This window comes from Apteryx rowi, unplaced genomic scaffold, assembly GCF_003343035.1.
Source record: "Apteryx rowi isolate R43461 unplaced genomic scaffold, aptRow1 scaffold_160, whole genome shotgun sequence".
NCBI lineage: Eukaryota > Metazoa > Chordata > Aves > Apterygiformes > Apterygidae > Apteryx > Apteryx rowi.
This window is the reverse complement of record NW_020447864.1, coordinates 1,042,702-1,070,450: the sequence shown is the minus strand read 5'-3', so window position 1 is coordinate 1,070,450 and position 27,749 is coordinate 1,042,702. Positions and strand designations below refer to the sequence as shown.

Below are 27,749 nucleotides of genomic sequence, written 5' to 3'. Positions count from 1 at the left end.
CCGCCGCCTTCCTGCGCAGGGCGGCGGCAGCGGCCCCCCGGCAGCGACCCTCCCCCGGGACTCACCGGCCCCAGCGACGGCAAGGCCTCCACCCCCTGCGCCCGCCGCCGTCGCTACGTCAACTGGCGCGCTGACGCCACTTAGCAACGGCAGCCGTCCTCCTGCGCGCTGACGTCAGCGAGCGGCCTGTGGCGGCCCCGGGGCAGCCGCGGCGCCCGCTGGGAGGGGCCTCCGGGGAGGGGAGGGGCCTCCGGGGAGGGGAAGGGGAAAGGGAAGGGGCCGGGCGGCCCCTACCCGTGTTTTTCGAGTGTGCGCTCGTTCCCCCGGCAGGGGAGCTCAGGCGCTGCCCCCGTGAAATGGTAGTTGGTGACCTAAGCTTCCCCGCCCTTCGCACCTGCTGGTGCTTCTCCTGCAGTCAAAATGTGGCTTCCCTTGCTCAGCCTCAAGGCTTGGGTGTGAAATTGTACGCCCTAGAATTGTAGGTGTAACGTTAGGTTTGCCGATCTCTTTCACATCGGTAAGTACTCCGCTTTCTTGAAGCGAATGGGAAACTATTGCCGTCCACAGGGAGAATGTGGGCTTACCTCTGTATGAAAATAAGGTAACTTTTCCATTTCTAGTGCTTTAACTGAACTTTAACTTAAGCTAAACTGAGACCCTCCAATTGGAAAAGCACTACATGCTATTTAATTCAGTGAGTCATTTAGCAGAAGAGAAATGTTATCTTGGAAGAAGCAAAAATAGCATTATGTCTATAATCAACAAGAACATTAAGCATAAATCTTACATTTAAAATCTTTAATATCTGATGCAGGCTAAAAGAATCGACATAGGTATTTCTTTTATTAATTCTTGCATTTCACAAGTGAGAATAGTGGCTTCAATTAGTTCTCTGTATGCCAGGTAGGGGTGTGGGGGTTTTTTTGTTTTTGTTTTTTTGGTAAAAAGCATACCTCATTATATCCTGTAACTGATTTTTACTATTACTTTCTTCTGACGCTGTATATAAGTAAAACCTATTTTGCTGTTGTCCCTAAAAGTTATATAGACTAAGTCAAGTTATTTCCTAGAGTTAAATATAGTTGCCTTTGCCATCTGTTACCTCATCTACTATCAGAGTGTTGTGCTTTGCCATGTACATAAAAATCAAAGGTCGTTCCAAGAATTAGTGAACATGTTCAGAGTAAGTTTTATTTCAAAAATGGAGAACCTTAGAAGTAGCCTACTGCCTTTCATCCACCTAACCACCTTTGTGTGCCCTTTGACTCTCACCCAAATCATGAGCTACCCCTCCTTTAATTACTGGATTCCATACAATTGTGTCAATAATGTTTCCAGTCACACCTGTACTTCGAAGCTTAGTGAAACAAGTCTTGATGAAACATTATAAAAGAACAATGTAGATGAAACATGATCTGTCCTCCTAAACTTAGATGCTTGTGAAAATTTCCTTGCCAAGACTTTGTTTATAAAACTCTTTAGATGAAACATTTGTATCAGTAAGTGTTGAAATAAACTAATTTTAGGCAACCTCACTTAGACCAGTATTACTCTAAGGAACTTCTCTATGCACGCAATCTAATGCAAGAGGCTGAACGGTAAGGAACTGCAATTCGCACTTCTGTTTCAGTTCAGTTGTACTTCATTTTAAATTTCTATTTCAGAACATGAGCAAGAAAAGAGATGTATGTAAAAACACAGTTTAGCCATCAAAATGCACATAAGCTGCAAACAACTGGGTGCTCTGTCTCACTGCTGTAGCTCTCATCCTTCTTGGCACTATTCCTACTGGCTACAAAGCTTCAAAAGACAAATCATACTAAAGCTATGCTATAATATTCTTCAAACATTAGACCTCTCTAATTGGTGCTGTAAGGTTCTCTGCAATATTGCTTACCTTTTTTAAAGAAGTAAGGTGAGGTTTCATGAGTCAGCTGAACCAACCCAAATTGCTGCTAAAAGGAGCCAGCCCTAATTCATTGCTCTGGAAACTGAGGAGCTTTGAACTGGCTCCTCAGTTCTGCTTAATAAATTGGCATGAAACTAACACAGCATTCAAGAAAATCTTTTCCAGCTCAGGGAAATGAATCAGCCTGCTGGGAGGGCAGGTGGGAGAGCAGGGGAGTGTCAAAAGCGCCACAGTTAGGAGGAAAGTGATAGTGAGACCATGTGATGGCAGCTATTAAGACAGCTCAGTTTCTCAGGAGATCTCATTTTAAACAGTGAAGACAACTATACTGTCCCTACCAAAATATCCTAATTTACAGGAGAGCAATCAACTTGACAGGAACAAGACAGGGAACAGGCTAGGTATTAGTACTGGAAGTGCAGGAGGGGAAAATAGAGAATGCAAATAAGGAACATTGTTTACTGTTGCAGAAAAAGCAAACTTGGCATATATCCAAGTAGGAGAAACAGTCTGTTGTATGTCACACCAGTAAAGCATCACCTAAAGCACAGTATCCACTTAAGTAGAGACCATCTAGAAAACATCCTAGAAAGAACATTTTAAAATATCAGGGTTGTTTCATATGACCAAAAAAAAAAACCAGAAGATTATCTTTTGAGTTGCTATGTCTACCTTCTCATGAGTTTATGGTTGCTTCAGCAGCTGTGGGCAGTGTCAAGCACACCAATAGTTTTACTCATTTCCAAGTGTAAAAAAATTGTCTTGGAAGCAGTTTTATGATTGATTCTTAAAGTGGACAACTGTGGAATTGCTGGATTTGTATGCACTAACTTGTCAAGCTGAGGCACACAGAACCAGGAAGAATTCTTCAGATAAGGATATACGGCAAATCCTGAATTTAAGTCATTAACACTTTTTTTTGGTATTTTTAAAAGAACATAGTAGAAAGCAAATGCAATAGTTTATACGTTTCCATTTTCACTTGTATGAGCCCAGGATTTATTCTGACAGTTATTATTACTGTGCATTACCATTAAGTTAATGCAACATTCCTCTAAGCAAGTCTCACAGTTATGGGCCTCATCTTCACTACCGTACTCTCAGTTCATATTCTGCATCTTTTATTGCTAGGTTTCCTCTCAAAAAAGGATTCATGAACCAAAATAAATAGCCTTTCTGTTATCTAAGATTCAACAACTAGCAAAGCAATATGTTATATTGCTTTAATGAGAATTTTGTTGTTTTCATCAATGTGTTATTTGGAAATGAGCTGCAATGCCATTATACTATTCAATTCAATAGTTATATCACTGAAAACTTTACTCAACAGGAATAAGTGCTACCTGAACCACAGTAAGTCAAGGCATAGGGGTTTTTTTGTTATTGTTTTAACAGTATATTAAAACTGGACATGTTTTACACTGTTTGTAACAGGTGCAACAGTATAAAATGAACTGACTCATATAATGGATATAAATGTTGCATGTTTTCCTGTTATTTACAGGTATATTTTCAGTAACTGTTACTCATCTTAAGAGGGCAGATCAAAATGCCTAATAGTAGGAAGCTGATGTTTCAGGTACTGTTTTTCATTAAATTCCTAACACAGAACTCTACAGAGCACAGAAGTTTAACACAGCCCCAGATTTTCATCAAATCAAAAATTATGAGCAAGTTCTTTCTGGTCTTAGAGGATTTTTTTGTTAGTTTAAGTCTAAACAGTGTGAAATGCAGTGAACTTCCAGTCACATATCTTGTGAGAGTGTTCAGTGAAGTATCAACTTAACTTTGAAGAGGAGAATCTCCATAAGGGCACTTCCAAAAGACAGTTGGTTGAATTTTCCTAATTGGAAGCAAACTGTAGTGGCATCACAGGACAACAAAGGGGAATTCAAGTACATTAATGTTCCAGGGGATAGTTTGGAGGAGACTCTGAACACAATTGATTCTTCTCAAGTAAGCGAGAATTTCATAAATGCTGTTACAGATTTTTCTCCAGGGGACTGACAGTGTGCATCTCTTATACAATATACTTTTTCAGAACTAAGTGAGAGTCACCATGTGGTTAGGATTCAAAATTTCAATCCAGTAGCCATCAGGATCCTGAACAAATGCAAGTCCTTTCATTTTACCTGTAAGAAAAAAAATTAAGGTAAAAAGTAAGACTACATGAATAGTTCTTAAGCCAAATATGACTATTTGGGAAAATGTTTCTTTTTTCCTTTTGCATGACACAAGAAATAGTGCAAATCTAGACAAATTAGTTGGAAAACTATCTAAATTAATTTTTAATCAGCATTAGATCTTTGTATTGTCAAAGCTTACTCTCAATAAAGCTGTACTTTAAAGTCACTTTAAGATACTACCTTTTTTTGATTGAAATAAGTTTTCTGCATACGCCCTGTGAGGCTGGAGAGATGGGCAGAGAGAAACCTCATGGAGTTCAATAAAGGAAAGTGCAGAGTCCTGAACCTAGGGAGGAATAACCCCAGGCACCAGGACAGGCTGGGGGCTGACCTGCTGGAAAGCAGCCCTGTAGAGAAGGAACTGGGAGCTCTGGTGGACAAGTTGACCATGAACCACCAATGTGGCCTTCTGGCAAAAAAGGACAATGGTTTCCAGGGCTGCATTAGGAAGAGCACTGCCAGCAGGTCAAGGGAGGCAATCCTTCCCCTCTACTCAGCCCTGGTGAGGCCACACCTGCAGTGCTGGGTCCAGGTCTGGGCTCCCCAGTATGAGAGAGATAAGGAGCTACTGGAGCAAGTCCAGCAAAGGGCTACTAAGATGATTAAGGGACTGGAGCACCTCTCATATGAGGAAAGGCTGAGAGAGCTGGGACTGTTCAGCCTGGAGAAGAGAAGATTGAGGGGGAATCTTACTAATGTGTATATGTATCTGTAGGGAGGGTGTAGAGAGGATGGGGCCAGACTCTTTCCAGTGGTGCCCACTGACAGCACAAGAGGCAAAGGGCACAAACTGAAACACAGGGCATTCCATCTGAACATACGGAAAATCTTTTTGAGTATAAGGGTGACTGAGCACAGGAACAGGCTGCCCAGAGACGTTGTGGAGTCTCCTTTGCTGGAGATATTCAAAAGCCATCTGGATTGGTTCCAGGGCAATGTGCTCTAGGTGACCCTGCTTGAGCAGGGGGGTTGGACTAGATGATCTCCAGAGGTCCCTTCTAACCTCAACCATTCTGTGATTCTGTACTTTCATTCTTTCCTACATTGCTGAATCAAGTCTCTCAGCCTGCTCCACAAACAATGAATGCAAAGTCTAAAACCTCTTCCTCCTCCTCCTCCTCCTCAGCATTTACTGTATTTTTATTTCTTAATGTTAAAAAAAGCTTTTGCTTGTTTCTCCTCCTCTTGCTTGGCTGTGTCAAGGGTTCTTTCTTGAGAATTATTCATTCAGTCTAAGCTGCTCCTCTTACATGCTTAGAGCTGTGCAGTGACACAGAATCAAAGTCAACAGCTCTCATTTCAACCATCTCTTAGGTTCATCAGGTGCTGAACACATTTAAAAGGGCTCAGAAAGTCTAAAATGCTAGCAATATTGAGTTCAATTCTTAAATCAAGAAACTTGTGTTCAGGTTAAGTTTAGCAATACACTTCTTACACTTGCTTCAGCTGAGAAGACAGTGAATAAGATGAAAATCATTTTAAGTGTCCTTTCAATTACTTGCTCTTATTCCTCTAGCAAGGGATCTAGAAGATCAATTCCAATACCTGTAAGCTGAAGCTACCCATTCTGTTTCTATCAAACTGAAAAAAAACCCACTAGTTTGTATAGCCAGAAGGAAGAAGGAGTATCACAGATTTGTGCATGCTGTTGGGTGTTATATAGGTGCCTATTTTGGAACGCTTCAGTAATAAAACTGTCAAGAGGTCTCTTCATGAAGGATAATCCAGTTGAACAACACAAGACTTTTCACCACTGACTTCTGCATTTTAGGTTAACTAAACAAGGACACTCTTTATTTATGCACTCTCTAGGAACAATTTTAGTTGTGCATCAAGCATTTTTGATTAAAAGTTATACAAGTCAAATAGAAATATCCTCATTCATCTATATCATACCAAAGCTGACAAAACAGTTAAGAAGATAATGACTAAAAGGTGGGGTTTAGTAAGTTTAAAGATATTAAAGAAGAACAAAAATTGCCGGAAGAGTTGAAAGCTATTCAGTTTTAACGGGTTTGGGTAGTTATGTCTTCCAAGTGATTTTATTTCAATATGAAAATAACCAAACAAATGGTAAATGTGTGAATTTGGCCCATGACAGAGGAAATTCTGTAATAACTCTAGGCAATATTATATATAGTAAAATAAGACATCAACAGAGCACATGAATTTTAGTGAAGATCAGACTAAATACAGAACATATGTAGCTAGGCTGATTAACTATAGTTACTGAGATGGCTCTACTATCAGTTTTCTCCGTTGTGCAAGAGGGAGAAGGGCAAATTGGTTTTAGTACATTTTAAATAGTGAGATTAACTATTAGAAACGTATTATCCATCTTCCTCTTAAAAAAACAAAACAAAAACACACAAACCTACTACACAGAGTATATTAAAATAAGGAATTAAAAAAATTAGCTTGCATTTCTGATTAAGACTTACCATCATCTGGTTTCTTCACAAATTTCACCCCCAGTTCTTCAAATCTCTTACAAGCTTTGTGGACATCAGGGACAGCAATTCCAATGTGTCCTGTGCAACAGGGTAAAAAGAATGAAGTACACTGTAAGCACTGCTGGGTGTTCTAGGAAAAAAGTATGCTTAGCATTTCATATTGTGCAAAAAGTTAACATGCCGTAGGATACGATGTATCCAAGAAAAACATTATTTCCAGAATGAAGAGCATTTCAGGTATTAACATTATTCTCCTTTAGAATGTTTGCTTTTTGATGATGCCTTTTTAAAAAAGAACTTAAGAGTTAAAATAGCTCATGCTATTTATTTGAGAATATTATATAGAATAGGAAAAAATAAGTTTTTCAATCAAATTGTTTTGTCTGTATTGCCTTTCTGGAAGCATATCCATGTAACAGGATTTCTTTGCATTTGCTCAATTCAACAGTACAAGGATTTTATCATTAATACTGTCTTTGTAGAGACTTAACATTAGCACTGCTCAAGGCCTCAGTTTACAGATCAATTCAGAAGCTTTAAATGTCAAGTGGCTAGATCTGTTCTGAAATTTATTTCTTAAGTGACCTCTCAAGGACTCAAAATATCAAATCACAGAATTACTCTCTATCTTGCCACACAAATACTACTCTCAGTCCTGTATGTGAACAGAATGCTCCTTCTATCTCAAAATGGGTAGCTAGTATATTATAAAATAGAAATCCAAACTTAAATCAATCTAAATATTATGATAATCCAATATGCAAGAGCAATTATTGGTTTTCATTGAGTGGTCAGTGATAGCATGTGTTTGCTTGCCACAAGATTAAATTCTTTATATAAAACTATAACTGAGACTCATTATTCTGAAATATATTTGTTTACATATTTTCATGATCTTTCAAAGTATATATGCTGGAAGAAGAGCAACAAAGGACAGAATAGAAGCTCCCTTCCTTGCTAGTGCTAGTACTGTTTCTTCAAATCAATCTATTAAGAATGTCTTCTCAGCCATGCAAGTTTAGAATTTTTATTCTATTAGTTCTCAAAAAACAAAGCCTACAGCACACATTTACCCAAAAACCTTTGCACTGAATTTATACAAGTGCTTTTTAAAAAAATGTCTGAACCTCTGTTTTTCCCCAATCAATGAAGGAAGAATGTAGTCACAATAAAATGAAGCTTAAAAACCACACACACAAAACAAAAGACCTACCAAATCCTCGGGGTTCTGAATTGCCATTGTGATAGGACTGATTTTCTTCATTTTCAGTGCCCCAATTACTGTAAGAAGTAATAATTACATATTGAAAAGCAGCACGGATGTGACCAAGTCCTAAATGTTCAGTTCTCCTCAGGAGGATAAGTAACTTCCTTTAAGAAGGACCATCTGGTATTCTGAATCAGCAGAGAATTTCAAGTGTTGGCTGCATTCACTCAACTATCAGATTTTCCCTAATCACAGGTCCTACGGACAGCCTTTAAAATAGGGTATTAGGGCTAATCCGGTCTTGTTCACAGTCATTCTGCTAGCTTTTAGGTTCTACATTTGAATGAGTCAGAGAGACGCTCCTACCTCATTAAAGTTAGAGAAGGTTGGGCCGCATACGAGTCAGTGACTTACCAGTCACTAGGGAACATAAGGTGAAGTAAGCGGGTCCTGGAGTTAAACAATATAGTGGGGTATTGGGAGATTCTCTCTGTCTCTGCGCTTCTCTCAGTTACCACGATTTGAACATTAATAAAATTGTCTTGTTGATATAAAGTGTATGTTTTGACTTAATACTTGCTTTGATTAGATTTTGCAAGCAATAGTTAATCCTTTATTGGGATGCTTCAGGGGATCCACAGGAAGTTCTAATCAAATCAGTTCTTCCTCGATTCTTTTGAAATGTAGGTTTCCCTCCCCAGATGCCCATAAAATTGATGCTCAAAGAACATGCATATTAAAAAAGACAGTAAGTCTTATTTCACACTTATGTTGCCATTGTTCACCTACCAGTTTGAAAGAGCTCTGGAAAGAGAAAGATTACGTTTGCCAAGTATCTATGATCTCAGCCACATTTTAAGGCTATATGACAGATATGAGGATGTTTTCACAGTAGTTATTACATTTTGTTTTGAATCCAACAGGACTAATCACTGTTACATACATGTAATCTCTTACTATATTAATACTTACTGTGTCAGTTCAAGTGTAGCTTTTCTAGAGAAGGTCCAAGCTGTTCTCTCAGTTTTATCTTTTGGGATGTCATTTTTATCTTCATATGCCAGGAAATAGAGCGAGAACTTCATAGTAGGAAAGTCAAATTTTTGAAGCAATCTAAATGGCAACATTTGTTTTGAAATAGTTACTTAAAAAAGAAAAAAAATCAGATAGCCAGCAAGTGCACCAAGATGCACTCCCATTTAAGAATTATTGCTGCATCCTTTTTGCCTTTCTCACTGTAACCCATATTTCAAAATAGCTACATTTTAAACCATCAAACTTAAGTATTCCAGAACACATTATAGGTCTATAAAAATTAGAAGATTTAGACGCTTAAAAGCCAAATTACAAGTAACTGAATAGCAAGCTATAAATCTTAGGCTTGAGTCTGAGGTAGCCACTCACTCTTACTTGTACATATTTCCTCAGGCAGACCCTTAAGTCTATCCACCTCAAAACATCACCAAGGAATAAGATGATTTACTTTCAAACTTATTCATTGGCACCAGACAAAGTTTAAGAAGACAGGATGAAAAAGTGATAATCATCATACATTTAAATGAAGTATATTTATACTTTCAGTAGTTAGGTATAATGATGAAATCCATATTACATGTGAAGATTTAATCAACTAAAATACTTGAGGTCAGAAAAAGCTGCTCATAAAATTTCTCCCTTTGCCAAATGCAAGAAGACACCCACCCTCTTATGAAGCATCTGATACAGGTCATTGTCTTATAGAAAACTGCACAAGATAACAGACTGCTGGAGTGATCTCATGATGAGTACGAACTGTTGCAAGTTTCAGAGAACTTTAGAGAAGACTCCTATCTCTATTTTCACCTCACTTTTAAAGGTGATGTGGCACAATTCAAACCACATTTATATAGGAACTTTGACCAGAATAAGCAAGCATGCAACACCAATCTAATTTCTTTTCCAGATTACCTCAAGTAGCTGCTCCCACTGACACAGTTTTAGTCAAATTCCCCACTATATAATAAATACCACTTAAGCAAAGTCAAAGTGAGGAATTTACAATTGATTTTCTTACATCCACATCTTAAGTTGAAGTATGTTATTTTACATTAGACTGGACTCATTTCAAGATGTTTAAAAATACAACAGAATTTTTTTTCTTGAAATAATTTGTTACAGATGTCAAGAATGTCCAAAGAGCCTTAGTACTGCTAGGTTGCGTGACAAATAGCTTGTCTTCACAAGCACACAGAGACAATGGCYGGTAGGGGTATCCAAACAATACCCTGCCTCAGCTATTCCCAGGCCCATCACAGGGGGGCCATCAGCCCATCAAGGGCTCATCTCCACAAGCACAGAAGAACACAGAGGCACAGGGGCAGGTGGGGGAACCCAAAACATCCACTCAGAGGAACGGACACCCTGTCCGGGTTCCTCCTAGGGCTGTCCTAGGACATCATCGCCCCCATGGTCCAGGTAAGCAAGATGAGTCAAAGGGAGCAGCTCTCTGTAGCACCTTTCAGACTGAGGTGGGTGACTGCCTAGTGGTATGGGACACACTGAGGGATGCAGGGAAAAAGCATTTTGGGACTGTGAAAGACTTATTATAAGATGTTTAGGGGAGGAACCAAAGCTGGAGAAAGGGAGAGATGTAGGTCATTTGGGAAGGAACTAACATGAGAAAATAGATGGATATGGAGATAAACAGGGCTGGTCAGCATGCTTGTCTGGCCATGCCCTGTGCCTGACAGCACACTCTGTCCTATCTTCTTATTAAATTTCTCTCTAACTATTCTCCTGGGTGAGGGACACTCTATTCTACGTGCGTGCGTGTGTGCTGAGGTCTGAGTGCCAGGAACCAGAATCAGCTATAGGGGCCTGTGCATCTGTGGTGCCAGCAACTAGAGCAAGTGAGGGTATGCCAGCGAGTGTGCGATCACTAGCGAATATCAAGATGGACTAGCCAGCGAGTAGGTGAAGTGACCTGGGAGCCAGTTATGTCTGTGAGTCTCTAAAGGCGAGACCACAGGGGCAGCTGGCTACCAGAGGGATCACGGGAGTCCCAGCCAACTGCCATCAGCGAGAAGGAAGTAAGCAAATTGTATGCTGATAATTAATGACCTACTTAAGAAAAAAAAATTCTAGTCAAGGCCAATTTTAGCTCATTTACAGCTTAAGCATTAACAGTGCTGTGAAGTTCTCAAAGACTGCCAGACTATCCAATTTGGCATTAGCTGATGGGCCAGCATTGTTCAAGTTGTTAGACCAATTACTATAATTACACCCCCAAAAAATCTTTTCTTTTTAGATGAATATGCTATACTAGTACAAACAAAACTTATTATAGCATGTAACTTTCACTCACGTCATTCCAAGAACTCTTGTATAAAAGTCCAGTGACTTCTTAGGATCCTTTACTCTTAACATTGTCTGCTGCAGCAGAAAATCCTGTGGAAAAAAATTTCATCATTATGGTTATACATCAATCAGAATTTAATTATGCATATTAACAAAGATGCCAGTTAATAATGAATGTAGATAGCAGGCCCAGAAGTAGCAAACAGAGTACTGCATCCAGTATAAACAAAGCCTTTTGTCATGGTCCTAAAAATGCAGATTTGTATTAAACAAAAATGCCTTTATAACATAAATATTATATTGAAGAAAAGCACAAGAGAATTGGTATGATTCTTATCTTTATTATTTTTATGAGTTGTACTACATGTGAACTACTTCTGTATGCATATTAGATATGTGAACATTTGTTAGTGGGCCTCATGGCATACATCGAATTTACCTAAAGCTCAACTTTTAAATTCATTACTTTCATTATTTCATTGGGCAGGGGGTTAATTTTCTTCAAGCTCAATGATGTCTTGGCACCAAAACCAGCCTGCAATATTGTACAGGTATTTTTCTTAAATCACTGGAGGGTTTTATATAGCAAGGGCTACTGAATAGCTATGTTTGAAAAGCAGATAGTAGGATGGTCTTGATACATATATATATTTATTTATTAAATCAGATTCAGAACACCTGAAACACTATTGCAAGGTTCTCCTAACAGGACAGCCTCTGTTCTGCAGGAGTGGGGTGGAGAGGCTCTGCAGTTGGGTTTTGTGAGGATTTTTGCAGCCCTTAATTTTGCGGTCTAAAGAATCATTTAAGTGTCTCGTTAAACCACAGGGGAGCACAGAAAGGCAGCTCACTGCCCTGAGCTCCAGCTTGACCGAAAGCCAGCACACGAGCAGGAGCGCTGATCCGGTGAAGTAGGCCACTGCATGCCTGACTGGGGGGCTGGAGGAGGCTCCCAGCTACCCGCTGTAGCCCAGCGCAGCCGCTCTTTGCGCTGGAAACGTGAGCTCGGCCCGGTTTCAAGGGAGGGGGGAACGAGGGGCGAGCCGGGGCCGCGCACCCCGAGCTGCGGCTGGGCTCCGCCGGGAGCCGCCCGCGGGGCGCCCCGCTCGCGGCACGTCCGCCGGCCGCTGCCGCAGCCCCAGCGCAGAGCGGGGGGCCCGCGGCGCCCTCCGCCACCTCACCTTGGTGCCGGGATCCGGCTCCGAGCAGGCGCCGTAGGCTGCCTCGTCGCTGAGGCCGCGGAGCTCCGCCGGGGCGGCCATGTCGCGAGCGGAGCGGAGCGGCGGCGCCTGCGCTGCGCCCCTGGCGGCGGCGGGGCCGTGACCGGGGCGGGGGGGGGCGCCCGGCGGCCGCACACGTGGCAGCAGGGCCCCGCTTATTTTTTAATGCGTCGGTTTGAGGGCTTGCGGCGGGTGTGAAGCACGCCCAAAGAAAGGAGCGTTTACCTTGCTTAAACCAGTAGTGTCATTCAGTTCCCTCTTAAAATAAGTTTGCTACACTAGCTAATAATGCTGTGAAATAGGTGAAATAAGGCCTCTCAAATCATTCACGACCCTTTCCGGGGTATGTTTCCCACATTTATCTACTTCTGTTGGGGAGGTTCAGATTTGTTCTGTTTTCATACTTCCTTCATATTTCTAAACTCCAATGTATAAATGATGATACCGTTTGTATTGTTCATACAGCTGGTGTCGCTAAGTATCATCCTACTATAACCATCACAGCTTATATAACCAGTAAACTGAGGAGGAAGTATCAAAAAGTGTCACGCTTTTAAATGTCAGCCAAAAGTCTCAAATTAATGCACCCAGTCCCCGTGAAAATATATCAAATTAAACAAACATCTGAAAACAAATGAAACACTGTCGATCAGATGACTTATTATTCTGCCCTAATAATGAATGTGTGCTTTTAAATTTTACCCTGCTTCTGCCTTGTATAGGATATTCAGCAATGACTGTTCCCATAGGCATTTCCAGGAGAAGCCTCCTGACTGCAGGATTTGGTAGGTTAATCAATTTAAAAGTGGAATGAAATTATGGATGCTCTGCATTAGTGTGAAGATGCATTTCCTCTACCTGTGGCTCACAGATAGAGGGTACCATAAAAATACCTCAACAGGGTTAGATAGCTACCACCCAATGAATGGTGCTTTTGTAAACCCTTCCAGCTGACTGTTTTCATCTTTCAGTGGTTTGAAAATCTGTCCTTATGCCTTCAGCACTATTTATAGACATGCCTGCTGTCCAGTTATTTCAGTATTTAAGATGTAGATTGCTGTCTTTACCTATAGAAGCTGGGAAAACAGTTCCAAGTAAAACTTCTTTGGCTGACACCCTTTGGAATTATGCAGTGACTGTTTAGTATAGTAAATAATAGTGAACTATTATTTCAGGTCTGAAAGATAAAAACAATCTTTCTTTCAAAAACTTGACATGAAAAAGGGATTTTTTTTCCTGGATTGAATACTTGGAAAAAGTTTACAGTCCCCAGTAATTGAGAAAAAAGCACTTTCGCAGTACAGAATTATTCTATTTTGCTATCTATATAGTTTCATAAATACATATGGTGCTTTGCAAACATTTAAAACAAATCCCAAACAAGGGAGTTTGCAGTATCAAGTGCTGATTCTACAGCCTGAACTATCTAAGTAACTACATTGAGCTCTTCTGTATTCAAGACTGCCTTTTTGACAGAATTAAGTTTCTGCTTCTGCAGCTTAAATTTTGTAACTTTAAAATATGTAGTAAATAGGCAAAAGTTTGAAGGGGCAAAACTGAGACAAAATTTTGCCATGGAGATACTATACACAGTTGTGGATTCAGACTAAGAGAAAATTCACATTAATTGACTTGCACTGAATATAGTTCCTTCTCATGTGCATACATCCACCTGATAATGCAAGAGGCGATGCCTCCCCCTCGCGGGGCCTCACACTTTACACAGGAGCCTGCCTCAGGGCAGAGCTGCACAGGCCACGATTAACGCCCAGCCAGGATGGGGAGGAGCAGGGGGGCACCTCTGCCCGGCGGCTGGAGGGCACAGCGTGCCCGGGGCAGGGGAGCACAGCCGAGCCCGAGGTGCCAACGCCGCCCGCCACGCCTCGCGGAGCAACACCTCGCCACAGCCGTTACGGCCGCTCCTTAACGGCCCTTTACCGCACCCCGTGCTCTACTTCCCCTTCTCCTTCCGCAGCGCTGAATAGTCCCGGCGAGGAGGTAGAACTCCTGCCCGCCTGCTGGGGCGGAGGGATCTGCCGCCGGCAGCCGTTGGGTCTGTTTGCCCCGCCTTCCGAGAGAGAAACGGCTGGCGTTGCGGCCGTTGCGCTGGTGGGGGGTTGGTGCTTTCCTCTCGCGGTGCGAGGTGCAGCTCCGGTCAGGTCGGTGAGACTCTCTGCCTGCCTCTCTCTGCCAAAGCAGGAGAAATGCCGGTTAAGGCACCTCAGCTTTTCAGAGGAGAGTCAGAAGTCAGTAACCCTTGCACTCTACCCTTGGGAATCCTTCTCTCTTTCTTCCCTCCCTCACCTCACCCTTCCTACATCTTCTTGGATCTGTGTCCCTGGAGCAGCGCTTGGTATTCCGGTTATTCCAGGACTGGGTATCCCAGTTCCTATACTCTTGGGCCGGCTCCGCTAGTTTGCTTGACTGCTGAAACGAGAAGGCTTAGGACGCCTTTCTCAGGTTAGTCTTTGCGGTGAGGCTGCTCCATTGAGTTTGGAAACCTTGGCAGCTCCTGTACAGAATAGAGTGATGGGCTTGGTCCCTGTCCCGAGTTTCACTGCTGCCCACTGCTGTTTCATTGCTGCTGCTCAAAAGGGGTCAGGAGTGAAAATGACAAGAATCTAATACCTTTCAATGGTCTGGTGTTATTGGTGACTCAGGTAACACCATTTTTATGCATGTGTTTTAGAAAGGAAACAGCATGTTTGTAACATTTTTCTACAGATTTTTCTGTTGTATGGGGAATGCAGGAGAATCTATTTCATGCTGATTTGTTGAAAACTCCTAAAAATGGCAAAATTCCCATGATTTGAGTATTTGGCTTGGATTCTCAGCTTAAAGTTTGAAAATCTAAGCATAAGAACATTAGAACTGCCATCGTAGGTCAGACTGAAGTTCTATCTCCCTTATATTTTTTTTCTCTAACAGTGGTCAGTAGTCACTGGCCAACATATGTTCAGGTAAAAATTACAAGGACCAGAGGAATATAAACTTCCATGATATGCCTCTTCAGAGTCTGTTAAACGGTTTGCAGTCTGACAAAAAGCTGCTTGGGAACTGTGGATTTGTCTTGATTTTTTTGGAGGTAGAGCAGTGACTTTCAGTTTGATCCAGATATAGAGGACACTTATAAAAATCTGTTGAAAGGGATACAATTGCCATGCTTCTATTAAAAGAAAACCAACATTCATCTTCTGCCTAGGATAAGACTGATTCTAACCTAGCTTGCTTAGTAAAATAAAGAAAAGGATTGATCATAATCTCTGAATCTCTTTAGAAATTCAGAGGAGTGACATCAACACTTTACCTGTGTAAAGAAGAGAATTCAGATAATATTCCTCCAGCTGTTACCGAAACTAGAGAGTGACAATCACCCCTCTGTCAAGACTTGTGAGAAAGAGGGAGAGAAATACTGCCAGCTTTTGGTATGGTGTGGAATAGAGGATACTAAACTTTGGATGTGAGCTCCGAGGGGGCAGTAGAATGATTTTGTTAGTTTATGCCATGTTTAAAGTGTATGCCCTAGGCTGTACTGGAAGCTGGACTCTGTTTCCATTTGTCTTTCATGAATGGATCCTGTAGATAAGGCGTAGCCTACTGGAGTTCTTGCTGTTCTTTGAAGAATGTGAAGATCTCAGCTGAGCCACCAGATAAGTAAAGTATTGATGCTTGGAGAGTCAGGGAGGATGCCAGTGTACAGTGTAGTCCTTGTTTGTAAAGGAAGCAGTGAGAGCCCCCTTTCTCTCAGTCACTTGAGCTTTAGGGAAAGATATTGTCACTGGACAACTTCAAGAGGAAGAGTTAGAGTCGAGGAAATTAACATCCAACGTACTCCACCTGAATTTCAAGGAGGAAAATACCATTGCCAGACTTATAGAGGACCAGCCCAGTCAGAATGGAATTAATTGATTTAGATCTTACATTTTCAGCTTATGACTTTCCTAAGTTGATTTTTTTTAAATATTTTTCCTTTAGGAAAGAGAAGAACAACACTACAAGAGGTGATTTGCGTGCTGAAGTCCACAGAACTGTGGCCACTTTGCTAGTCATGGACAAAAATAAGGAACTATTAATGTAACATTATATATTACTCTTTGTGTCAGCATCAATTCTAATTTTCTATGTCCTGTGGATGGCAATAGTGTCAAAGAGTGTATATAACACGTGGTCATACCTGTGGACAGCTGCCCTAAGGCACCACAAGAACTACTAGGTAATTCTTGATATTTCTTTTAATCTTTATGGTAATATTACTCTGAGTAGAATGGCAATTTCCATGCTTTTGTTTGTCTGGTACCCCAGGTATTTGTAAAGGTTCCTGAATGTCATATCTTAACATTGCATGTTTTTTAAAATGTTCAGCATAATATAAATAATAACATCCCTGTGAGACTGAATAAGCTATTTTTAAAAGGGACAAAATTAGACACAAGGTAAGGACTTTAGGTGTAGCCATCCTGATTATTATAGTCCCTAAATGCTAGCTCTGCCATCCATGTGTAGAATTGACAGCACTGAATAAAACATTAATCTTGTTTATATTTAGGAGTGGGGTTCATAGCAGCCAGCAAATGCAGGTAGATGAGCAAGCCTCCTAATGGGAAAAGGTGGAGAGAAGATTTAGATGCTTCCTTGCCACTCCGAATTGCAGGCTTGGGATTCAAAAAACAAACTTTTCCTAGGTTTATGTGATAGTGGAATAGAAAGGGGGAAAAAATGGTAGCAGCTGCCTTCTGCGTAACATGCTACTGCTTAGAGCAGTCAACTGTGAATATACTTTGTTGTAGGCCATTTTAGAAATCATAGTCTGAAGGGGTTTAATCTGCTCCCAAGGACAGTACCCTAGCCACCAGGACATGAACTGAGAAATTCCTTTCTCCTGTTGGAGAAGGTCATCATTTCCCTATGGATTGCAGTGTTCCAGGGGTTAGGCACAGAGTTAAGAGAAAGTCTGACTTTCTTGCATTATGTTTTATATGCTGGTGCTCTAGGAACTTCTTACGTATTTTGTAAGACTTAGTAAGATGCTTTGTGCAAAGAGATTGTCAGTCAGGATGGTTTTCAGGATATTGCTGTTAGCATTAAGAAGCCACACAATCCTGGCCATTGTTATTCTTTAATCTTGGTGTGCTTTTAATGTCAAAATTCTGATTTTTATATTAATCTAAATGAAAATAAATCCTATTAAATGGGTACATAGTAATATTATAAAAATTCAATGTTTCCACTAAAAAAAAATATTACCCCACACCCTCCATCTTACAACATTAGTCTTGCAAACACTTATACATATTGAGAGTGCTATGCATGGTAGGGGATTCTGTATAAAAATCTTGTGTAAATACTTAGGGGAGCAATGCTTTAAGACCTGATCTGGAAGTCCATGCAAGTTTTTCTGTATGTTCAGTTGTTGAGTAGGTGTGTATATTTTACAAATTACAATATAAAGCATTTGTTTAAATTTTACTCAGTAATTTTTTTACTATTTCTCAATAATCAGATATTCACTGAAAGTATTAATAATATATTAAAGATATTCACCCCCCCAAAATATAAATATATGGTAAATTATTTTAAATCTTTCAGTAATCAGCTTCAGCATGACATCTGTAGCAGACATGTATATACATTTTCTGATAGATTATCTTAACAACTTGAAGAGAATCTGAAGAGAATATTAGGTTTGTATACCTGACAAGTCAATTTTGAGATGCACTCATTTCTCTTGTTTTTATTCTCTGTCTTGACATTCTTCCCATTCTTCTTGAAAAGATAGATTTGGAAAATATGGATTATTGTAATACTAATTGGTTGGAAATTTTCATATTTCAGAATGGAGGGGGTACCAAGAGATAATATAGAAAGTTCAAACACTGGGGAAGATGCTGGGCCCAGTCTCGCTGCAGCAGATAGCTCTGGGCCTAGCCTCACTGAACCAGAGGATTCTGCACCTGGCCCCACTGCACCACAAGATGCTGGACCCACATCTGCTGGCCATTCTCAACAAACAGCAAACTTGTCTTCCTTTCAAGAGTCTTCTCATCCTGTAAATCACAGGATGTCTAAGTTTCGCCGGAGCACCAGTGGAGTTCAGTCCTTGCAAGAAATTTTGAGAGAAAAACAGGTTTAGTATCCAGCATTAGACCTTGAAATAGGTTTCTGCATCTTTTCTCAGTTTATTAAATTAAGTTTATGTTGTTTCATATTTTTAACATTTTTTTGGTTTACATTCAGTTTTTAAATTAAATTCTGCCCGTTAGAAAGTGATTGAGTCTTTGTTTTTAATGTTTTGCAGTATTTTCAGGTTTTACTTTAAAGCAATACAGGAAGGGAACAGGAGATGCTACTGAATAATTTACATTGAAGCAAAGCTGTACCCGGCTTAGCTCCTGCAAATATTTATCTGCTATAAGTACTTCAGTTTTAAATTGATGTTAGTGACATTTCTGTATCAATACAATAAATTGAAATAATGATTATGAAAAAGAAAACCAGTTAATATTGCACACACACATCTTAAAAGCTGAGCTGTAGTATAGCTAATGCTTGCTTTTCCTTGACATATACCCAGAGTTGACTTTATGTTTCCGTAATAATTCTTACTGAGCTGTTTTGTTAACCTCTGAAAATTTGTATATTTTTAATGAGTAGGGTAGTCTTATATTGTCTTTTATTATAAGACAGTAGAGTTTAGCGGTAGTTGCAATTTAAGTAGCAGGTTATTCTTGCAGCCACTTTGTGGGGGGGGGGGTTGTTTGGTTTTTTTTTTTTTTTTTTTTAAATTCTGAAAATTTGTATATTTTTAATGAGTAGGGTAGTCTTATATTGTCTTTTATTATAAGACAGTAGAGTTTAGCGGTAGTTGCAATTTAAGTAGCAGGTTATTCTTGCAGCCACTTTGTGGGGGGGGGGGTTGTTTGGTTTTTTTTTTTTTACGTTTTAAAGACATGTTTAATGTTTTAGGCTCGATATAAAGGAGCAAGAGAATTTCGAAAAATGAAAGTTGATGCTTCATATAAATACATATTTGAGGTTCTCAGTGTCAGGCTAGGTTTAGACTTAACAACTGTGGAAGAAATGATTTTGGATGCCCCTTCGGTAAGTCTGTTCTATATATTTGTTGAATTTGAATCATTAATCAAAATGTGTAACAGATTGCCCCTTTTGATATGAAATGTTACCCATCATTTAGATTGTTTCTGTCAAATAATGGGATTAGTAAGGCACACAGCTCAATTAAACCAATACCTAACTAAACTTCTCATCTTAGTTTCCTAGCAGATTTGCAAATATTTTCTGTGTTTTTGATTGTGACTCTTTCATCTTCCTTGCCTCAGGAAAACAGTAGTTATTGATGTTATTTTGACCCAAGGGATACTTGTCATATCTACCAGTTTCAACAAGTTTCATCCATCTCAGCCTGACATAATTATATTCTAAAAGTAATATTTTTTTATTTGTAAAGCAAATCCTCACTGAAATGCTGAGGATTCTGCAAAAATACTTATAACTTCACAGAAATATTTTGAAAGTTAATAATGTTATTTAATAATAGGAGGAAAGATGAATTATGCACCACTGCATTAATGTAATTACATTTGGAAAGACCCATGAAATACTTTTCAATTTTGAACACTTTTTGGTTATTTTTAAATGTGTGAAAGATGGGAATAAGAGTGGGTTTTAGAGTGAGCAGGTCCCATAATGTGTGGAACTTGTGAAAGCTCAGTCATTCCTTGTGTGTCTGTTGAAGTGTTGCATCTTGCATAGTGTTTCAAAGTGCTTGCACAAACAGGAGCAACCAGCTAAACTGTTCTTTTGGTACAGCATCAAAACTCAATATAGCTGTACTTACAAAGATAGGGCCCTTCTTTTTCTGATTGCATGACATTATTCTTTTCTGTTAAAGAGATTTTTACTTATTCAAAATTCAACCAGGTATTGTCTCCTTTGATCAAACAAATCAATTGTTAAAACTCTAAGCTGTTCAGTTACAAGCTGAATTTGGTCACTATCCCAATTTATTGTTTATTGTTTGCTTATTAATACTCACATATCATAGAATGTATTTAGACAGTCCTGTTTTTTCTTATGCTTAAACAACATAGAGGTGCTTCAAGTATATAGTTTTAAATAACCCTGACTTAAAGGAAAATGGCTGTTCTACACTGAGTTTGATCAATTCAAATACTTAAGAACCTTGGGATTTTTTTTTCCTCTTTTTGCCATTTTTGCCATTTGAAAACTAGTATGGAAAATCATGTTTTATAGTTGGAAATTTTCCAGTTTCCAGTCCCTGTTTATTCATACAGGTTAGGCCACAGGGGCTATGTCAACATTGTCCTTTAACAAATTGTTATAAAATTCCCATATATATGAGATATAYACACACACACACACACACACACACACACCCATCTGTCTTTGACATCCACAATTTAAGATTTATCCATTAAGTGTTAGCCTGTATGTGTATTCAAACAGTGAGTGTTTGTATCATGTGCACTTGAACTAGAAGCCATATTTGCTGAAGCGGTAGCTACAGGGGTAGCTCACATCTTATCCTCCTTTGTAAAATCATATAAGCCCAAAAATTACTGTTTGACTTTCTCTTCATCTCAAGTTTGAGTGCTTTTTGTGGTAGTGAATCTTTTTCTGATTTTGTCATTGACCTTTTAGTACTTTATCCAATTTTCTTTTTTCTCAGTGACCCTGTTATCCTTTACTGTCTGTTACCTAAAGCAAAAGTTGCAGTGTCTGTTTCTAAATCTGGTTTGCTTTTACTTTTTCTTTTATTTTTGCACAGTTGTCTTCATGAAAGACCAGTTTTAAATAATGTCCACCTGGGTGTCACACTGGTGGCCTAGTACAGTTTAGAAATTCAGATTTTGGAAACCCCAGCTATAACTTCAGTCTTGTTTTCCAAAATTGTAATCCATACATAAACAGTTTTTAGTACACAAGTGCACATTCAGACTATCAAAAGCACCATGTTCCACATGGCAAAATCAAAATGGCTACCCAGAGACCTGTAGTGTTTTAGGGTGGACAGTTTGCAGACAGGTACAGCAAGCTAATTACATGTCAGCATGGTTTATTTCTGATGGTCCTCTAGAGGTCAGTGAAAAATCTTTGCTGTCATGAAAAGGTTTTGGAACCAATGTGGCCACTTCTTATCGCCAAAATAAAATTCTAACATGTCATATTACTCCCGTTTTAGAAATGAATCTTTTACATTTAGGGAGAGGGTTGCAATAGCAGGCTATGTCATGACATGGAAATCTGCTGTGTATACTTCTAAGGTTCTTATGACTGAATACTTCCAGTTTGATACTTTATCCTTACAGATCTCTGTGAATGACAAAATGTCCTCCAGTGTTTCTGCGTCACTGGTTGAGAGCATAAACATTTGATATACAGTCATCAGGAACTAGGTTACCTGTCTGTCTACGCAGGTTCAGTAATTGACAGTAGTGTTTGAAGGATCTATTATATTGTTTTTGTTTTTTATTATTTTACATTGTTTTGTAATTCCTCACAACAGCGTAGGGTAAAACATTTATTACATGTCATCAAAACTTTAAACAGCTGTCTAATCAAATGATTTTGCGTATCCTAAAGGCATGTTAAACTGTAGTATTTTGAGTAACAAGTATTCACTTTTTGATTTAACAGCTGGAAGCATTTGATATGTTTTTTGCCAAAGGAGGAAGTAAAACACTGAAATTTTTCTATCAAGAAGGAGATGCACCTGGAATAGGTAATTTTTTAACAACATTAATACCGGCAGACTTAATACTATCTGTTGTTAATTTTGTTTAACATTTTCCCCAAAAACCCTGTTATTCACTTGTTCATAATTTTGCAGTTTTTCACTATAAGAATTGAAAACTAATGTTTCAAATAATTACTTCAAGATTAATTGTTTAGAAAATGTTCAGTCAAAGCATTTCAGCCTTTCCTGGAAAGATGGCTATAAAAGAGTAAGTTACTCTGCAGTGTTAAATCAGTCACAACCTTTTCTTTTAGGAATTATGCCCCATATACATTCAAGCAGAAACTACTCTCACAAAACCTGTCTGAATTTGCCCTTGTGAAAACTGAAACTTTTCAAATGTTTGTAACGTGCTCAGAAGAAAATTAGAGTTTTATATCTAAAATCTCTAATGATTTTGTGAGCACTGAACCTATACTTCCCTTACCTAAGTATACATAACAATCCAATTGCATAGGATTATATCCTCAGAGGAACTGGGGGTGTCCGATCCTCTTACTACCCTTTTGTATAGATGCACTCTGCACACTCCATCTCTTCAGAATTCCCTGAGCGTGCTGCAGCTAAGGGTTAGTGATTCTTTCCTCTTAATTACTGCTCCAGAAAGAGTAGAACCAGTGCTGGAACTGAAATCTTCAGTTCAATGATGCTCTGGTACCAAGCAGCCTATAGGAATATGCTCTTTTGTTTCAAATCTGGTACATATCAAACTAGGAGAGATGTGAAGGGGAAAAGTGGTTAGACTGATGGGAGTAGTGTGCGAAGCCTCAGAAATGAGGTCTTAAACTCCCAGAAGGAGCTGGAAAGTGGAATAAATGAAACTTGAGCTAGGAAAAATTAGGGATAATCTGTCAGTCTCATTTAGAGAAAATGAGCAGAAGGATCTGCAGTGACTAAGTAAATTTCCTGCACAAGCTTGACACCAAACTTCAGATTCTTGATTTCTACCATTCTTCAGCTATCAAGGAATATCTCTGAAACATATGGCAAATTATGTCTCATAGGCCTTCTCTAGTGTTGATTCTGATGGAAAACATAGAAGATTGTTGTTGCCGATTACTTCCTCACCTACTAAGTGAAATTTGTGTGGTCAACCTGAAGGTTGCAGATCTGATGATGAATATGATGAATCTTATGTGCATCAATATGCTGCCACATGATAAGAATTTGTCAATTTTTTTTTTTTAAGGAACATTGCAAACAGCTTATTCAGTTATTCTAATAACACAGAAATTGAAAGGTGGGCACTCAAAAATGAAAAATCAAAATTAAGGTTGCCATAATAATCTTAATTCATCTTCTTAGAGTATATTGGTTGTATTATATTTTTGAACGGGGCATTAAAGATCTAAAGTACTGCACCACTTCCTTCTATCATCACATCTGCTCTTCTTTTTCTACCTCTCCTAATCCATCTCACACTCCTATCTACCTGTATGTCTTACTGCCTTCCTACTGCAGCTAATCTCAGTTAAGCATGACATCTTAGGGTGAGTGAGAGTCAACATACAAGCTACCTCAGCCACCAGCAAATTACCCCAGGATGATGGGCTGAGCAAATTCCTTTTCCATGCAGTACAATGGTCCAAAAATTGCTTTATGAGGCATATGTTTCATGTTTGGTGTAGATTTTTAATTGTATGATTATTTATAGCTATGGATTCTGCCTTGAGGGAAATTTGCTTCTCACACACAAAAAAGAAGAAAATAAATTAATTTTGTGTTGTATTTTATTTCACTATATTAATTTTAAGCATTTTATAATACCTCCACTTTTAAAAATAGTGACACCTGTGAAATTCTTTGCAGAATGTGGTCGAACAATTCCAGGAGTTGTAAAAGGAACCAAAATGATGAAATTGTATGTGGATACTACACCAGACAAATTTGTAGGACTATGCTTGTTTTTTGTTCGTTGTAGAAATGACAGCCCTATAGATGCAAGAACTATACATGAGGTATTCTCTCTTCTATTTTAAAAACTAAAAAGATAGAAAGTAGCTCTTTGTTTATTTGTTTGTTTGTTTCACAGTTGTAACATTATAACTTCAGTTACTGGGAAATGGCATTTTTGAATGTTAAACTGTATCATATGCCCCCTAACCCTATCTGCTTTGCTGAAACAATGAACAGCTGTATTAATTCAGCACTTTGTGGCACTTTGAATTCAGTGTCTTACAGACCTCTGCTGAACAAGAAATCAGCATTTAGGTCAGTTTCTTGTTCTCCTCCCTAGTGTTTTTGAAGAGGTTAAAGCCAGTAAGTACATTTGAGGTGTCACTGAAATCTCTGTGCTAAAAGGTGTCATGTTTGCTTAGAAGACATTACAGCAGATTCTGGGAGAGGAAAAGTTTACTTGTACGTTTCTCTTTCATGAATCTTCGGATGTATGAAATACACAATTATCCGAAGTAAATTATGTAGCATGTGTTTTTTCTACTTTACATCTATATAAGCCACTTTATTGGATATATGTGGGCCTGATTTTCATTTATAGCTACCCATCTTTATGCTCTGGCAGTGTTTAAAGGACAGCAAGTTGATAAGAATCAGTCCTGTATATGTATCTTTTATAATTAATATGATTTCAAACTCTTAGGACAGAAAATTCATTATTCATTTATGATGTTTTATATTATATGTTAAGAGTGTTTTATTCCTTTTGAGTGATGAGCTGGTAGAAGGCAAAAAGCATTATTAGAAGTATTGAGGTATGCCTCAGTATTGGACATAAATATTACTTTTGGGTCAAACTCCTTCAGCAATGAGGGGAAAAAAGGAAATTTATAGGTATTTGTCATATGAAGTATGTTAATAATTGCTGATTTGAAGGACATTTAAAATGTTGGATTATTAAAGATAGTCAGAACTTGTAAAGGTTGGTTTCAGAGTATAGTGAAAAATTTGATCTGATCAAAAGCAATAAAACTTCAGTCAGATGATTGCTTATATAGTTTAAGATACAGACATTCAGAACACTTTCATTATTTGCACTTCATTGCTTAGCGCATAGTTTTAGATGTGGACATTTAGAATATTTTTAATTACTATATACTATTTAAAACATTTCCAAATTTTCTATGTGATTGGGAAATAACGGAAATTACAAAGATATAATCTGTCAGCCTTTTAAAATTATATTAAACCATTTTTATTTTCACTCTTTTCTTTCAAACAATATGTTTAAYAACCTCTTATGGTCACATTTGTAATCATCAGTATTTTGTACAGATTGTGCCTTCTCAAATTAAAGGGTTTTTTAGGCAAAATTGGAATGCCTTTATAAAAACATGCTGATTTTATAAAACTGTTTTCAGCCTAAGGTTCTGCATTACTAACAATCATTCTGTTTAATACAGGATGTATTCTTTTGTGTTTTGGATGCCACTGAAGGACTCCTATGTGGTATTAGGAACATGATAGAAAAGATTTTTCTCCCGGCTATCCTTGCAACAAATAATTGGGGTGTTTTAACTCAGACCAAACAAGAAACAAAAGACAAACAGAATTTTGTGGAAACAATTAACAGATACCTTTCATTTTTAGAAGGTAAGCATTGCATTTGGGAAACAAACATTCCACTTAAGAATTTCCCTTCATAGGCAGTAAGACATATGTAAGGAACTTCTCCTGTTCTGCAAGGAAAAATAAAATGATAAATTTCTGAAGTAATAAATACATGGGTGCATTACTTTATAAGAATCATGTCACTAGAGAATTTTCTCAGGAGGAACACATTGGATTTAAAAGATTTTTCTATTTTGTGTGAGTGCAGTAAAGTGGCTCTTGTATTGAAACAAGATTGATTACAGGTGTGTATTTCCAAAGTTAAATTGCTTGCACTTGTAGAAACAAATTTTAGAGTCTTTAATTCATTCTGTGTTTAATCGCTTTTTCCAGGAGCTAGAATAAGCATTGAAGGAACTGTTGAGTTGAAAAAAATAGAGTACATTGATTTTTCTAGACTCCAGTCCTTTGAGGAAGTAACCGCAGCAGCTGATAATTCTGATACAGTTCACCAGCTAGAGGAAGCACTTATGATATGGTATAGACAAATTGAACGAGTAAGTTGTTGTCTTAACATTTCAGTCCAACTTGAATGTGGATAGATATTTATAAATGACATATGAGACTTGCCTGAAGTCGGTTAAGACTGCAACTGTATCTGGGCCTGGGTATGCCAAGTGTTATACAAGTGAAGAAAGAAGGCAGTCCTTATTGCTAGGAATTTACAATCTAGTAAGAGTTGCTGAGCAGTTAACATACAAGGAGTAAGAAGGATGCGGGAATAATAATGCTGGTATAGACGACAAATATATACTGTTAGGTATATTCTGTATGTTGCTTAAGTTTCTGCTACCAGTCATGGTAACAGGTATGATTGTTGGCTAGAATGATCTCTGACCAGACCCAGTATGGCATTTTTTTTGTCCTGTGTTCCTATATATGGTCTCTTCTTAGTTATTGAAGATATTGGTGCCTGAAATTTCCAGGATAAAGCACAGAATTCTTTCTGTTAGTACAGAATCTGTGTAAACTGGGACATACTGTATTTATAAGGGCATACTATATTTAGTGTATTTAGCTCAGAAGAACAAAAATGTAAATGAAATAAATGTAAGAACTGACTGCGTGTTTATCTACATACAGATGAGCACACTTAGACTTTACACCTGATATTAAATATATTTATTAAAATAGTTCTATAGCTTTTTGAAAGTGAAATTATATTTCGTGCATTTGGACCCATAGATTTTGATTCAAGAAAAAATACAGGTGTATGCCTAAATCATCTCAGTTGATGACAGCAGTGGAATATATGCATTACTTGCCTTGACTTCAGTTTAACAATATGATTAAGTGTAGTTCTGAATTATGATGCTTTTCCAAATCAGAACCGTTCATGTGTGATAATAATTACAAGTTTGTTTCTCTTTAGTAAATATCTTCAAAATGTTTCTTTTGTTCTTTATAATGACTTGTCTATTCTCTATAGTAGACATGTCAGAATCATTGTATACTGCAAGTCTGAATCAGTATCTGGCATCTGACATTTAACAAAAGTTACTGAAATAGGTATAGCTGTCAGAAGATAAACCATACTTTTACTTACATTTAGATTGTTTTTACTTCTGCTATTATTCTCTGATATTCCAGCACATGTTATTTTGGGAGCATGATAGCCAGTATATGTGAAGAAACAATCACCACAGGAAAAGTAACAGCTTTTTATTGTTTCTTTTGTTTGAGCTGATACACCTGCACTACATTGCACTTTGCCAGGTAGAATCCCACACCTGGACAAATGCTGTTTCAAGGGTCTCTGAACCAAGTTCTAGTGCAATGAATAGACATGTTTGAATATTTATTAGAAGTCTGTTGGGCTTAAATCAGACTGTATGCCAGATCCTTCCCGTGTGCCATTCTTTTGAAAGTATAAATCTAAATAAATGACTAATTCTGATGCCACTTCCAGATCAAGGACATTTGTGGTTCATGTGGGATGGCAAAAATGCCATGATCAGGAATCAATACATATGAAAAGAGGCTTTAGATTCTCTTTCAAGTGTTTCTGCATATAAACAGTCAGACTGTGGGTGTGCATATACCTGAGTGCTCAAGAATTAGTCTTTTGGGATTGGGCTGTTGCAAGGAATGGGAAG

General features: G+C 38.4%; 3 protein-coding genes across 5 annotated transcripts in view; 1 reads left to right on the top strand and 2 right to left on the bottom strand.

Annotated features, from left to right (window-relative positions):
- The window catches only part of BTBD9 (BTB domain containing 9), a 144,360-nt gene extending 144,200 nt beyond the window's left edge, over positions 1-160 (bottom strand). For all 3 annotated transcript variants that reach the window (XR_003252489.1, XM_026059838.1, XM_026059839.1), the window contains exon 1: positions 66-160. The gene's annotated coding sequence lies outside the window, so the exon portion shown is untranslated. The remainder of the gene's footprint in view (positions 1-65) is intronic.
- A 623-nt stretch (positions 161-783) lies between these two features.
- GLO1 (glyoxalase I) lies at positions 784-12,388 on the bottom strand. The gene is made up of 6 exons (XM_026059848.1): positions 12,273-12,388; positions 11,099-11,181; positions 8,728-8,868; positions 7,762-7,829; positions 6,537-6,626; positions 784-4,041 (listed from the first exon to the last, which is right to left on the bottom strand). The coding sequence occupies exons 1-6, from the start codon at positions 12,351-12,353 to the stop codon at positions 3,953-3,955; spliced, it is 552 nt and encodes a 183-aa protein (XP_025915633.1). The 5' UTR covers positions 12,354-12,388; the 3' UTR covers positions 784-3,952.
- A 4,086-nt stretch (positions 12,389-16,474) lies between these two features.
- DNAH8 (dynein axonemal heavy chain 8) overlaps positions 16,475-27,749 on the top strand; it is a 163,211-nt gene continuing 151,936 nt past the window's right edge. The window contains exons 1-7 of the mRNA XM_026059841.1: positions 16,475-16,524; positions 18,144-18,435; positions 19,275-19,409; positions 21,987-22,071; positions 23,896-24,044; positions 25,446-25,635; positions 25,987-26,150. Of these exons, the coding sequence (XP_025915626.1) occupies positions 18,145-18,435; positions 19,275-19,409; positions 21,987-22,071; positions 23,896-24,044; positions 25,446-25,635; positions 25,987-26,150 (1,014 nt within the window). The 5' untranslated portion in view covers positions 16,475-16,524; position 18,144. The remainder of the gene's footprint in view (positions 16,525-18,143; positions 18,436-19,274; positions 19,410-21,986; positions 22,072-23,895; positions 24,045-25,445; positions 25,636-25,986; positions 26,151-27,749) is intronic.

Bases quoted from the DNA above. Each gene is read 5' to 3' on its own strand.
- GLO1 (XM_026059848.1), bottom strand. From the start codon at position 12,353: ATGGCCGCCCCGGCGGAGCTCCGCGGCCTCAGCGACGAGGCAGCCTAC. The intron at 8,869-11,098 runs GTGAGTGAAAGT...GTTGCCATTTAG, and splicing joins ACAAGAGTTCTTGGAATGAC to ATTGCTTCAAAAATTTGACT. The intron at 4,042-6,536 runs GTAAGTCTTAAT...TTTTTCTTACAG, and splicing joins TGTGAAGAAACCAGATGATG to GTAAAATGAAAGGACTTGCA.